Source organism: Quercus robur, chromosome 1, assembly GCF_932294415.1.
Source record: "Quercus robur chromosome 1, dhQueRobu3.1, whole genome shotgun sequence".
Classification (NCBI taxonomy): Eukaryota; Viridiplantae; Streptophyta; class Magnoliopsida; order Fagales; family Fagaceae; genus Quercus; species Quercus robur.
The window spans coordinates 32,945,447-32,960,807 of record NC_065534.1 but is presented as its reverse complement, the minus strand read 5'-3'; the positions used below and the strand labels follow the sequence as shown (position 1 = coordinate 32,960,807).

General features: G+C 36.2%; 1 protein-coding gene across 1 annotated transcript; it reads left to right on the top strand.

Annotated features, from left to right (window-relative positions):
- Positions 1–3,881: 3,881 nt before the first annotated feature.
- On the top strand, positions 3,882–6,583 carry LOC126702055 (uncharacterized). The gene is made up of 4 exons (XM_050400701.1): positions 3,882–4,347; positions 4,459–4,608; positions 4,657–5,606; positions 5,699–6,583. Exons 1-4 carry the CDS (start codon positions 3,882–3,884, stop codon positions 6,581–6,583), a joined length of 2,451 nt encoding a protein of 816 aa, XP_050256658.1.
- The last annotated feature ends 8,778 nt before the right edge of the window (positions 6,584–15,361 follow it).

Below are 15,361 nucleotides of genomic sequence, written 5' to 3'. Positions count from 1 at the left end.
TATAATCACTTTTCAAAACACCCACATCCATTTCTCCATTCCAAACTCTATCGCGTTTAATTATTCATTTTTCATTCATTTTATTATTATTATTTCCATCTAATTATATTTAATATTTTCTTTAGTTTTCCCTTGTTTTCTTAGTGCACAAACGAATGCTCCACAGCAGATCAAACCAACAACACAAATCAAACCCACAAATTGACAACAAACCTAGAGTTGTAGCCTCAAAATGGACAACTACACCACCTTAAAACCAGAGCCACTTACAAACCCATCGGTAGAACTCACATTTGAAAACCGGCTTGTAAGGGAAGGGTGCCCAAGAGCTTATAAACACATAGTTAAGCTTACATTTAATCAATGTAAAACACTAGGACCATAACACCATCCTCTAATAGTTAAGCTTACATTTAATCAATGTAAAACACTAGGACCATAACACCATCCTCTAATCATCATCAACCTTCAACCGTTGGTGAGGTTCCTTGTCTTTGAGGAGTTTTCTGATCACTGGCAAGGTTCTAATCTTTGTTTTGCTCACCATGTCATTTGAAGCAATCATTGTGATCTATGTGACACTGAGAGAGAGAGAGAGAGAGAGAGAGAGAGAGAGAGAGAGAGAGAGAGAGAGAGAGAGAGAGAGAGAGAGAGAGAGAGAGAGAGAGAGAGAGAGAGAGAGAGTGACTCGTGCAAGAAATTTATATATATATATATATTTGAAAAAAATTTAGCTACAAAATTGGTTAGATTCTAAGATTACAATATCAATATATTTTTATTGGATGTGAATTTTGACATATCCACAATTGGATTACATTTTCATCTTATATCTTCCATACTTGCAAAACTTTTAGAAAATTAAAGATCAATAGTTATGCCATCAATAAATTGTTTAAAGTGCAATTTTTTGTAGTTTAAAATTATGCATAAAATATAATCATATAAAGTATATAGCAAAATTAGCAAATAATATCCGATTAGTATAAAATTTGACATGTGTATTAACAGCGTGAAGATTGAAGAACATTTAATCCAACTGTTAGATTTTGGAAATATGTAGTAATGTTAATAATATTGAGTAAGGTTGTAGTTTCAAGTTACAACCAATTTTGTAACTAAACTTTATCCATAATATTTCAAATACCTAAGCTAAAAGTGTTATCTAAATTTTGATAAATACTGTACAAAAATATCATTTTGGTTACTCACTTCATCTCAAATTGTTAGTACTCTATTCTATTTTGAAATATCTCAAAATGAAGTCCTCTTTCCAAAATTAAAAAATAAAATTCTTATCTTACCCTTACTCTATTTTAAAAGTCAATACCAATATTCTTTCTCTACTGTTTAAATTAATACTTATAATTTTGAGATTTTGTGCATTTTTACCTGATAAACATTGCATTTAAATGATATTTTCTTTAAAAAAAAAAAAAAGTTGAATTTTCTAAACGGATAAACAATTTTGGACGGAAGGAAAGAGTAACGTATAAACACATAAGCCTGTACGAGTATTTATTTATTTTTTTTTTGGTTCACTATGCAAATTTGATATCTTATTATATTTATTGTGAATGTCAAAGGGAGACACAGTGGCGTGGGTATTGGGGAGATTAAAAGCATGGAACCAATTTCAAAGACTGGGACAACTTTGACCAGGTTGGTCACCGGCCAGAAACGTTCATAATGTTTTTGCTGACAAAACTTTGACGTAGTCTGAGCTGAGACCAAATCAGATGGAAACCAGTTCATTTTGCTTCCTCTTTAAGGAAACCATATAACTTCTATGACTATGTACTTGTCTGTATTAATTAATAAAGAAATAATATAATTTTTATTTTGCCCTTTCAGACGAATGCAAACTGGTTTTTTTTTTTTTTTTTTAGAATAATTATTTTTCACTTTTCGGATGATAGGGAAAGATACCAAAAAAAAAAAACAATTAGAATGTCCGAAGATAGTAGCTTCATTTTGCCTCGACTGTATATATATATATTCATCTTCTTCTTTCAATAATAATAATAAGAATATTTTTAAATAAATGCTAATCAATATCATATTATAACATAATGATACTATCTTCCTATTGTCATCAAAAAAATATTTGAAATAATTGCTAATCAATATCATATTAAAAATAATAATGCTATCTTCCTATTGCCATTGAGACTAATTTTTGGGAAAGCTTGAAAAGAATTATAATGGTTAGGATTCACCAATACTATAAGGAAGCTAACAAATGCACTAATGCTTTGACCAAGCATAAGACTAATTTTTCACAAGATTTTGTTGTAGTCCTAGAGCTACCAGTTGATGTTTCCTTGAAAAAATAATTGCTAATCGACATGATATTATAACTCAAGGTCCAAGGATACAATGTTCTCTTTTTTAGAAAAGAGAAACACTTAGGTTTAACTCATACTATTAGATATAGAATTTGAGATTTGACTTATCTTCAGTATTTTTTTAATTGGATATGTTCTTTTGTTTTAAATATATAATGACAAGTGGTTGCGAGTTTTAATCCCCACATTTTATTTAATTAGTGGATGATATGACAATTTTTCATTAAAAAAAATTCTTTTTTAAAAAGTACTAAAATCAAATTCTAAAATTTGAGGAATTAAATATCCTTTTAGCAAATACTAAATTAGTTACAACATTCAAAGTGGTGGCCCCTTGGCCATTGCATATGGTCTTGGTATGAGATAGGTCTTAAGTTTTGTACCTTTTGAATACAATTATCATTATGGGTGTTTGTTTGGCCTAAGGAGTAGGGACTAATGTTCAAAAAAAAAAAAAGGAGTAGGGACTATTGTCTCGCACCATTTAAAATCATTGGTACTTTACGTGAGAATGAGATCAAACTTTGATGGAGTGCATGTAGGCCCCTATCCTTGTTATTTGTCCTCAATAAATAGGAGAGTTACAACTTAATTCTTCAGATTTATTTCAGATTCGCACTCCCCTGTATCTCACACTAATCTTGCTTCTGTCAAATCCGTTTAACACCGAACCAGCTTTCTCAATCAACCATTTCAGCCTCTGGCAGTCATTCTATTTTGGAAAATTATTTTATACGCCACCTCTTGTATATATATACCTAAACAGGATATACCATCTCACCTAAAGAATAGGATAGTAAGATTATAGTGGAGTTAAAAATTAGGGATAATTACACATAATCCATCTGTGATTTGGGCGAAAATCACTTTGCCCACCCGTGGTTTGAAAAGTATCACTTAACCCACCTGAGGTGTGTTTTCGTCACTCTCCGTAACCCACCTTGGTCTCTGCCGTTACAAAAACACCTTTTAACCCCAAAACAGAATATAACGCGAATCAAAACCCCCAAAACTCAAACACTTTTCGAGAGAGAGACCCAAGGTGCAATCAGGCTTGTTCTTCGTGGTTTGGAGCGTGTGGAGAGGGAGAAAACACTTGTTTTGCATCATCGAACCTAGGCAAGGTATGTGTGATTGTTTTTCATCTGCATTTGGGTTCTTCATGTCATTTTTTTATGGTGACCCACCCACGTAGTTAGGTTTTGTTGTTCATCTGCACAATAAAATTTTTTTTGTATGTTAAATGTGCATTTTGCTATTTATGTGTAGAATCGCTTAGGATATGCATTTTGCTATGGTTGTTTCTATAATGCATATACCTGAAAGAATCAAATTTATTTGTCAATGATTGCACTTGTTTGTGAATTGTGGGTAGTGTGGTCCCTATAAATTTGTTGGGAATCTGGTTTTGCATGTACTTTATGTGGTCCTTTGTCCGTGTGTTGTTGTCAATTTGTTGGCTTGTTGTCTCTTTTGGCTTCTTGTCACTTTCTGCATGTCAGTGTGTAAACAAAATACTTATTTTAATTGCAGATGGTTGACTTCACAATTGACCTTGAAATTCATGTTGGGAGATGTTTTATGGAGGAGCCAATCATACAATATGTGGGTGGGTCTGTACGTTTACTGACAGAGATTGACCCTGACAAGTTGAGTTACTTTGAAATTCGGGATTTATGCCATCTAGTTGGTGCTCCTAAGGAACACAGTAGATATAAGTATTTAATTCCTGATGGTGATCTACAACATGATTTAAAAGACACAGAAACAGATACAAATGTCGTAAACATGACTAACCTTCATAAGGCATGGTATGCTGAAAAAATCATAATCTATACTGACATAGATGTGGAGCCATTGGCAGTTGAGTATCCTGATGCAGGGGGAGTGGCAGATGGTGGTATAGGTGGTGATGGAGGGGGAGTGGCAGATGGTGTAGGTGGTCATGCAGGTGGTGATGTAAGTGGTGATGCAGCAAGGGTTAAAATAGAATTAGATAGTGATGATGATGAAGATGATGAGAATGATGATGAGAATAATGATGAGAGTGATGATGATGAAGATGATGAGAATGATGATGAGAATAATGATGAGAGTGATGATGAAGAAGATGTTGAGGATGTTGACATTGATGCAAGAGATGAAGAACAGAATGTTGAAGGAGATGATGATGATGATGATGATGATTGGCTAAGTGAAGGCCTAGAGGGGGATGGCTTTGGTGATGATGTATTTGCTGCTCAAAACTCAGCTCCACAAGGTTCTGCTCCCAATACAAACCCAGAATCAAGCAATGCACCCCACACAGTCCCAGAATCAAGCAATGCACCCTACACAGACCCTGAGTGGGCTGAGCCAGCCCTTGAGGATGACCTGGTAAGCATGGATGGGTCTGATGATGAGCAGGTACCTGAGCAAGTAGAGTTTAATGCTAAGAGTGACATGAGAAATGTTGTACTGAAGAAGGAGATGAAGTTCCCTAATGCAAAGGTGTTCAGAACTGCTTTGAGGGAGTATGCAATCAAAAAACCTATTGACATCAAATTCAAGCTTAATGAGAGGACCAAGATATCAGTTCACTGCAAGAATGGGTGTGGGTGGAGATGTTATGCATCTCAAATAAGTGGAGAGCTAACATTTCAAATTAAGACCTTGACTGATGACTGTACTTGTCCCAAGTCTTTCAAAAGCAGCCAAGCAACATCAGCTTATGTTGCTAAGAGGTTCATTGAGGATTTTAGCAAAAATCCAAATTGGGAGGTGAGGGGTGTACACAACCATGTGATGCAAAATTTATCTGTTGACTTAAGTGTAAACCAAGTGTATAGGTCAAAGAGAAAGGCAAAGGATTTGATAAATGGAGATGAGCAACTGCAATATGGTGTCCTTAGGAATTATGCACAAATGATAACCACTGTAGACAAGGGGAGTAGGGTTATACTGCAGACAGAAATGGTTGAGGAGACTTCCCAGCCAAAATTTAAAAGGATGTATGTTAGGTTCAATGCTCAAAAGGTAGGATTTTTAGGTGGATGCAGGCCATTTATAGGTTTAGATGGTTGTCACATAAAGCACAGATTTGGTGGGCAAATCTTATCTACCACTACCAATGATGCAAATGACAACATTTTTCTAGTAGCCATGACTGTTGTGGAACAAGAAACCAGGTTGTCTTGGATATGGTTTTTGGAAATTTTTGCTGATGATATAGGGAGGCCAGAGGAGCTTCAGTTGGTCTTCATTTCTGATAGGCAAAAGGTATGCAAGTTTTGTTTTGTTCAGTTACACTTAAATAATTGACTTTGTTTGCTGAACTAACTTATTTTGTTTGTTTGTTTGCTTATTTACAGGGGCTTATACCTGCAATAGAGACACTATTCCCTACCGTGGAGCATAGATACTATGTGAAACACATCTACAACAATTTCAAAGTTGATCACAAGGGATTGGAGCTGAAGGATGCATTGTGGAGGTGTGCTGTTGCCACAACAGTAAGGGAGTTTGAGAGATGCATGCAGTACATAAGGGATTTGGATGAAAAGGCATATGAGTATCTTACAAACATTGCACCTGCACAGTGGACAAGGTCACACTTCACTCCTAGGGCCTTAACAGATTGTTTGGTAAATAATTTGAGTGAGTCTTTTAATGCAATGATATTGAAGTCTAGGGACAAGCCTATCTTGACAATGTTGGAGTGGATTAGGGTTAGACTTATGACTAGACTTTACACAAAAAGGGAAGGGATACAGAAATATGCTGGAAAGTTGTGTCCAAGCATACAAGATAGGTTGGAGAAATTGAAGGTTGAAAGTAAGGCATTTAGTACTACCCCAGCTGGTAGTTTCCTTTATGAGGTAGGCAGTCAGTATGAGAGGCATGTAGTTGATTTGGTGAAGAAGACATGTAGCTGTAGGTCTTGGGATTTAAATAGCATTCCCTGCAAACATGTCATAACAGTCATTTATACAAACATTGAGACACCAGAAGACTATACCCACCCATGCTACTTCAAAAAAACTTACATGAAGATATATAAGGAGGTACTTCCTCCCATGCCTGGCCAGTCAAAATGGGCTGAGATTGGACAGCCTGCTCTCCTGGCACCTCACATATACAAACCACCAGGCAGACCATCCAAGCAAAGAAAGAAGGCATCTGATGAGCCTAGGAACCCTTACAAAGCAAGTAGACAGAACAGACCTGTAAGATGTGGGAAATGCAAAAAGGAATGACATAACTCAAGAGGGTGCAAGGCTGGCATCACTGGGGAGACACCATGGCAGAGGAGACAGAGACTTCAAAGAGAAAAAGCTGTAAGTAATTAGGATTTAAATGGCAAAAAAAAAAAAAAAACTTGTTTTTAAACTTACAATAAACACTGTATTGAAACTGGGTTTTGTTGCAAGCAAGGGAAGGGGTGCCTGCACCTAGATCTGCACCTCAGCCTGCACCTCAGCCACCATCCCAGCAGCTTACCCAGACCTACAACATGATGTCTGCCACTCAGCCTTCATCCTCACAGCAAGGAAATCAACCTAGGCTATCTCACAAGAGAGCAGGATGGTTCTCTTCCTCACAACCAGAGTTTCACACACCTAGGGAGACCTGGGATACCTTACCAAGTTCTTTACAGGTAACTTAGTCCTAGATGGTTGTGTAGCTTGGGATATTTTTTAACAAGTGGATCTATTTTTTATTTTGTAGCCTTCACATGCAAATGGGAGCACTGGTGGTGTGAGGACTAGAGGACAGCTTGCTGCACAAAAGCCACCAAAAATGAATCTAGTGGGTGGAAAGAGGAAAGAGTAAAGGCAAGAAATGAATGAAGCTAGTGGGTACGCATGCCAACATTGGAAGTAAAGCTAGTGGGAACATGTGGGCCTTTTTGTTTTTTTTTTTTTTTGTGAAGACCACTGTTGGCCTTTTGTAATTATTAATTAGTGTAAAAAACAATCACTGCTGGCCTTGAAATGTGCTTTTTTGTAATTAAGGTACAATACACTCCAAGTTGTTATATGGAAGTTGTGATATTACAGTTTGTATGGAACAATATTTGTCTAAACTAGATTATATGGAAGTTTATTTATTGCTACTATAAATTGTGTCCAAGTATATTTTTCTAATAGAGTGTATAGAAGTTTTTATTGTGGAATGGTTGTTATGGTATGCACAACCAAATTATATGGAAGTTTATTTATTGCTACTACAAATTGTGTCCAAGTATATTTTTCTAATAGAGTGTATGGAAGTTATTGTGGAATGGTTGTTATGGTATGCACAGCCAAATTATATGGAAGTTTATTTATTGCTACTACAAATTGTGTCCAAGTATATTTTTCTAATATAGTGTATAAAAGTTTTTATTGTGGAATGGTTGTTATGGTATGCACAGCCAAATTATATGGAAGTTTATTTATTGCTACTACAAATTGTGTCCAAGTATATTTTTCTAATATAGTGTATGAAAGTTTTTATTGTGGAATGGTTGTTATGGTATGCACAGCCAAATTGATAATTGACCATTACTTCTTCCATTGAATGATTATTATGATATGCACAAAATACTCAATAATTGACCAATTCTTCATTCATTGACACATCAAAACATTACATCAGTAGGCTAGTGCTATTACAATGCAAATTCATTAACACCATTGCCATAACTATCTCTACTAACCAATTAACTACTTCAGGGGCAACAATCTAGGTCTCTTCACTCCAGAGAACTCAATTGAGCCAAAACATAACAACATAACAATAACAAAAAAGATCCATGACAAAATGCATGTAGACTTCCACATTCTTTACTTCTCTTCAGCAAGAATGGCTTTTTCCTTAGCTTTTGCACAGACAGCTCGAGCCTTTCTCTCCCTCTCCTTGGCTTTGGCTTCCTCTTCAAGAGCCTTTTCTGCCATTTGCCTAGCTTCTTCTGCCGTTTCCAGAGCTGTCATTTCCCTCTCATTTGCAAGTTGGAGAGCAGTCTGAAGCCTAGACATCTTCTCTAGAGCCAAAGGTGCATTTTCATTCCCACGAGGGCAGGTTGGGTTATCAATCCAAACAAAGAAAGGACACTTAGGACCAACCTTATAACGGTTACAACCCAAGAACCTCATCCCAAAATTGTACAAACTCAAACTTGTTTTCAAAACACAAGTCTGCTCATTGCACATATGTCCACATGAACCTGAGAAATTACCACTTGATGAAGACATCTCAACATAACACGATTCCTGGGAAGTACAAATTTAGACTTTCACACAGTAAGTTCACACTTGAACAAAATCTGAAACCCTAAATCAAGAACAGACCCAAATGCAGATGAACAGCAGTCACACATACCTTGCCTAGATTCGATGATGCAAAACAAGTGTTTTCTCCCTCTCCACACGCTCCAAACCACGAAGAACAAGCTGATCGCACCCCGGGTCTCTCTCTCGAAAAGTGTTTGAGTTTTAGAGGTTTTGATTCGCGTTATGTTCTGTTTTGGGGTTAAAAGGTGTTTTTGTAACGGCAGAGACCGAGGTGGGTTACGGAGAGTGACGGAAACACACCTCAAGTGGGTTAAGTGATACTTTTTAAACCACGGGTGGGCAAAGTGATTTTCGCCCAAACCACAGGTGGGTTATGTGTAATTATCCCTAAAAATTTAGTTTTTTAACTCCATCAAAAGTTATTTTATCTATTTTACCTATACACATACTGTAGTAGTGGATCTATTTTAGCTTTCAACATAATAAAATAATATAAATATCACAATAAAATAATATATCCTCTACAATAAAATAATATATCCCACTACCAAAAAACATCTACAGCACCAACCACAACCATCTCTACCATCAGCCACAACCACACCCACCGCCACCACCACCACCACCACTGGCCACAACCACCACTCTACTTTGGCAACCACAACATAGAAAAAAAAAATAAAACAAAACAAAACCACAACCACAATCACAACCCCATCACCACCAGTCACCACAAACCACCAGACATGACAACCACAACCACAACCCACTGTCACTGCCACTGCCACTACCACAACTACAACCACAACCACAAACCACAAAACTTATAACCAAAATCCACAAAACCCACTACCAAAGCCAAAATCATCCATCATCACCACAACCAAAATCCACAAACCCACTGTCAAAATCATCCACCATCACTACCATAGCCAAAATCAACCACCACCACCACAGCCACCAAACCCATATGAAAATACATAAAAATAAATAAATAAACTCAATCACAGCACAACACAGGACAATCATCCACCACCACCACCACCAGCAATCCACAGCAAGAAAGAAAAAACCACCACCCCTTCGCACTCGTCCCATTCCTAACTCATCCAAGTCAACTCGACCCACTCGTCCTTCCTCAGATCGTAAACCCACGCCGATTCCAACGTGTTCTTGTTCTTATCGTGCCTGCCCGCTATGTAAACCCGACCCAAAAAGGCTCCGATAACAAAAACAATGGTAACCCATCTGAGTACTTGGGAACCGGGTCGACTCGGCGATGGGGCTTGGGGAGATCGGCGATGGGGCTTGAGGTGGGTCGGCAAGCTGGGTCAGCGGAATAGATCGACGATAAGGGAGCTGGCCGACGAGTTGAGGGATGAGGGAGATGAGGGAGCTGGCCGGCGAGCTAGACAGAAAAAAAAAAAAAAAAAAAAAAAAAAAAAATAATAATAATAATTTAGGAAGAAAGAAGGAAGAAGAGAAGCTGGAGAGAGAGAAAGAAAATAGGAAAGGTTTTTTTATTAAGAGAAGAGAGAGAAGTTAATATTTTTTTTTTTTTTTTTTTTTAACCTTTGAGCTATAGTGCACATCTAAAGATAGATGTGCACTATAGCTGAGAAGCAAAAAATTTTGCTTATAGCTCCACTACTGTAGTCTTCTTTTGTGATCAATAGTGCTAAAAAATAGCAATATAACTATTTAGCACCACTGTTGTGAGTTGCTGTGAGTGCTCTAAGAACTCACAACAGTGGAGCTAAATAGCTATATAACTATTTTAACTCCACCAAAACACAAAAAAAAATCATCATTTAACAGTGGAGGTATAGCTATTTTTTTTTAGCTTCATTGCTACATTGCTATAGTGCACATCTATCTATAGATGTGCACTGTAATTGAGAGCTAAAAAAAAAAAATTATTAAATTTCTCTCTCCTCTTTCATTTAAAAAATATTTTCTCTTTTTTTTTTTTTTTTTGTTTCCTCTCTCTCCGGCTTCTCTTATTTCTTCCTTTTTCCTTCTCAAATTTTTTTTTCTCTCCCTCATCTGCTCTCTGCTTTGCCGATCTGTTTTGGGTTCATCTTCATCGCCGATCTTTATCTTCATCGTCATCCCACGCTGCCAACCCATCTCACCCAGTCCTTCATTGTCAATCTTTATCTTTATCGCCGTCCCACACCGTCAACTCATCTCGCCCAATCCTTCATCGTCAATCTTCATCTTCATTCGTCGTCCCACGCCGCCGACCCATCTCGTCTAGTCCTCCATCTCACCGCCGATCTAAGCTCCCTTGCCGACCTAAGCTTCATCGTCGATCCAAGCTCCACCGGCATCGCCTTCATCGAACTCAAGAGCGTAGCGGATTTCGTGGCTGTGGCTGGATTTCGTGGTGGCAGTTTGGTTGGATTTCATGGTGGCTATAGGCGGTTATTCTTGGTTGGCCGTGATGGTGGATCGGTTTGTGGTGTTTTTATTGTTGTGAGATGGATTATTTTATTGTAGTAGATATATTATTTTATTGTGATGTTTATATTATTTTATTGTGTTGAAACCTAAAATAGATCCACTGCTGCAGCATGTGTGTAGGTAAAATAGATAAAGTAACTTTTAGTAGAGCTAAATAGCTAAATTTTTAACTCTACTTCTATGGATGCTCTAACTATGGTCATTGATAAGGGTATTTTTGGAATAAGATTAGGATTTTTAATGACAGAGCTCGTTAGGAAGTATCACACCAACGATAAAGCTGACAACATCTCCAAAGGAACCATCGGTCTCAAGAGGGTCCATGTGAAACCTTGTGCCCAGCACCAACAAAAGTTGACGGTTACATGGACAGATCCATGTGAAGCTAACAGGTACATCTCTATTCCAAGCTGATGAATGACCCCAACAGACGGAGAAGCATGCCGACGGGTCCTACGTGGCCTTATGTGGTCTACACGCATGTTCTTATATGGAAACATCTTGCGCACCACGCACAAAAACCTTACCACACGACTATCACCTTCCCAGAATGGAGGGTATCCCCAAGATCTTGGTGACATTAACTCCACCTTCTCCCTATAAGGAAAATCCTTGTATTCCCGGGATTTAGGTTTCCTCCATATCACTATATAAGCATCAAGCCTCCTCTTTTTCCAGGTACGTAGAAATCCCTAACTCTATCACAATAGAGTTCTTAGAGATTTCTCATTCACTGACTTAACTTTCAGAAGGTTTTTGGCCGGTACCCCATCGGTACCTTTTGTTTGGTTCTTGTTTTCTTATTCTTCAGGTACCCATTGGTGTGATCAGGAGCCATTAACTCATTAACAATTTTCGTGCATCATCAGTCACATTCAAATAAAATAGTTCATCACCACACCCTCTCCTTTCTATTTTATTTAAAAGAAGAAAAAAAATGCTAAAGTAGTACAAAAACAAATCTAAGGTGTCTTACACACCATGCAGGTCCTTGACCTCTCACAACCACTGGGTGTGGAATGTGATTTGGGCTATAACCTACAACCCATCATTCACACCTTTTATGCCTCCTCTCTTCTCTCCTTGATTCTATTCGTCCCAAACATACCCTAATAAAAAGTACCACAATAACCATCTTCAAATTAAGTTCGATCTACTACCAAGGAGCTCAAGCTTCATGACCAGAAATTCATAAGAAACATATAAGTGCTAAAATGTCCACTGAGAAGTGAGAACGTTGTTGATCACCTATTGGTAAGTGCTAATATCTTTAGTAACCTCAAGACAGACTTTTCCGCTCACTAGGGCAAACACCTAAAAAAAAAGATGCGAAATTGAGATGCCCATACCAAATACCAATACCAATATTGGACTCCAACACAATATGATCATCTCCATATGTGGTCACTACCATAACCTTTTTTTTTTTTTTTTGGATGAGAACTACCATAACTTCTTTGAAAACACAGTTTGTTGCCTTTAATACTTTATTCTATCCTTTTTCTTGCAATAAAAAATTTCCTGATCATCTCTACGTTGTCTTATTACAGTCTAGACTGTTCCATCATTTTAAGAAAGGGAGACATAGAATAGACGATACTAAAGAGATTCAGAAATATGGCTTTGCTTGATGCATTGGCAACTTGCATTAAGCAATGATAACCACTTAATTTTTTGGGTGTGAACCGAATCTATAAGGCTAGCACATCATTTTGTCCTGATACAATGTGGGCCTTTGTGACTCATTATCATTAAATGGAGGCTTCAAACTTGGACTTTGCAATAATAATTTTTAGGATGCGACAAAATTGAAATTGAGAAGAACATAACTCAGCAAAGGCCACACTTTCTAGTTCTAAGTTATTGGCACTAAGAAAACTTCTTTCTAAGACCATCAAGTTCTTTGTTATTAAGGTCAACTGGTATTTGTTTTGTCCCATAATTATTAGAAAATTTTGAAATATAAATGACATGGTATTCTACATCAATTAAAGCAAACAAGTAATGAGCTTGTTTCTTTGCTTTTCTGTTGTAAAAATCTCTTTTTGTTATCAATTATATAATGAGCTTGCTCATCATTTAGCATGTTGGGCATGTATTTCTCCAAATTGGGGACCCCAATCCATCTTTTTCATCCTTCTATGGGTCTTTTGTAAAAAAGTTGATAGATCGATTCCCTTTTTATTGTCTTTGCCTTTTTTTGGGCTGACAGCCCCTCTTTTTTAATTCTATTATCTTACTTGTCAACAAATAAAAAATAAAACAAACAAGTTATTTAATACAAAAATATGGCAAACTCGAAAATAAAAATCATGTAAAAATGTATATTTTTATTATAGTACCCAGTAACTTTCTATCTCTACTGCAAAGGATGGTCCAACAAAGAAAGCAACACTTGTATAATTCACGCTCATACGCAGACATGGGAAAGCAGCATCAACTATGAATAATCACTCTTTATGAAATATGATTGGGGATACATTACAAAATACGGATAGACAATGGTGCTAATTTATTTGAGAATCCAATGTGGGACCGTGCAATTTAATTGTATAAACCACAATTGGTGCATTTCATATAAAAAAAATAAAAGGAGATCAATCATAAATGATTTCACTTTCATCTTAGTGGGTTTTCCTCTTTCTGCGAATACCAGCTTCCATGCTCTACTCTTTTCTTCTTGTCTTTCTTTTCTTTCTGTGGAGAAAAGTTAGTAATCCATGACTTTCTTTCAATTTTTATATTAGAAGCACACCTATAATTCTCTGTACTTAGAGGTGCGTGGATAAGATTGGGGGAGTATGTAAAAAAAAGGAGGATAAGATTGGAGGAGTATGTAAGTAAAGGGAAAGAACTCAAGAAGGGAAAGGTAGTACAGATGAAATGTAATATTGATTTATTTAGGTAGAAGTATTTAAAAATACAAATTTAGGCTATGCTTTCTTATTAGAGTGAAAAAAGAAAGGATGAAAAAGTGAGGAAGAAAAAATGGAGGGAAGATGAAAGTTCTCTATCCCCTAATTTGGAAATTTTGGAGAGAAAAGTATTATTTCATGTAAGTTACTATTTATCCTTTTTTTATTAGAATTCTTTTTGTTATTTTTTATTAAATGTTTGTTTTAAATGGGAAAATTTTATTTATAAAAATTAAATATTAAAAAAGAGTCTACAAAGAGTAAAATATGAGGGAAAAATTGTGATGTGTTTGTTCTTGTAAAATGTCATTGCGTTTTGTTTGGTTTTTTAATTTTTAAGAATCAAAATGTCATTGTTTTTAATCCAACTAATCATGTTCTTATTATATAAAATTAGATAGGTAAAGAAATAAAATAATAAAGGGTATTTTATATCATCCTTACCTGAAATTTTATGAAATGCCACTCCCATTTTGAGGTTTATATAATACAACAATTAGTTTATGATATATAGAGATGATTTGTTGCAATACTAGGTGTAGTAATTGTTGCATACGGGGTAAGGTGGCCGTCAAAGAAAAGTGACAGCAAATCATGGGTTAAGCATTGAACACGATCCTTGGACATTTGTTACTCCTCTTTGGTTGCCACCTTATCCCGTATGTAATAATTGCTACACTCAAGATTGCAGCAAATCCTCTCCCTATGAGAGAGAGAGAGAGAGAGAGAGAGAGAGAGAGAGAGAGAGAGAGAGAGAGAGAGAGAGAGAGAGAGAGAGAGAGAGATCCTTTCTAATTGTTGTTTTACTAACGAAATATTTTGTTTTAAAAAAAAGAATCTTACCCAAACTATAAACAAAGTGACACTCCCCTCTATTAAGGGTTGTGGATGAATGATATTCCCTCCCTTAAATACGTATAACTTAATAAAAAATATTCTGTAAAAACTAAGCTATTGCATTGCATTTATTTCAGGCATAATAAAAGTAATTTTGCTGGAATTCTTCAAAACTCAAATCCAGCTCATGTGATGTTAAAAATTCATTTCAATTCATTAACACTATCAAATGTTTTCAAATTTCAAATATATATATATATATATATATTTTGAAATTCTCGGATCTAAATACAGCCAATATGACTTTTTGTTAATTCACAATTATATCTTTGTGTCCAATTTTAAAAAAAAAAAAAAAAAAAAAAAGTAAAGCTTTGAGGTATATAGGTGACTAGGGTCTCCCCCCAACCAAAAAAATAGGTAGTATTTAAGGGAAAGTTGACACCAGAGTCCAGACCAAACTCAGTGCTTCACTTTATGGATTAGTGGAGGTATGTGTCTAGGTATATATTTTAGGGCAATGGAATATGCTAAATAGTAA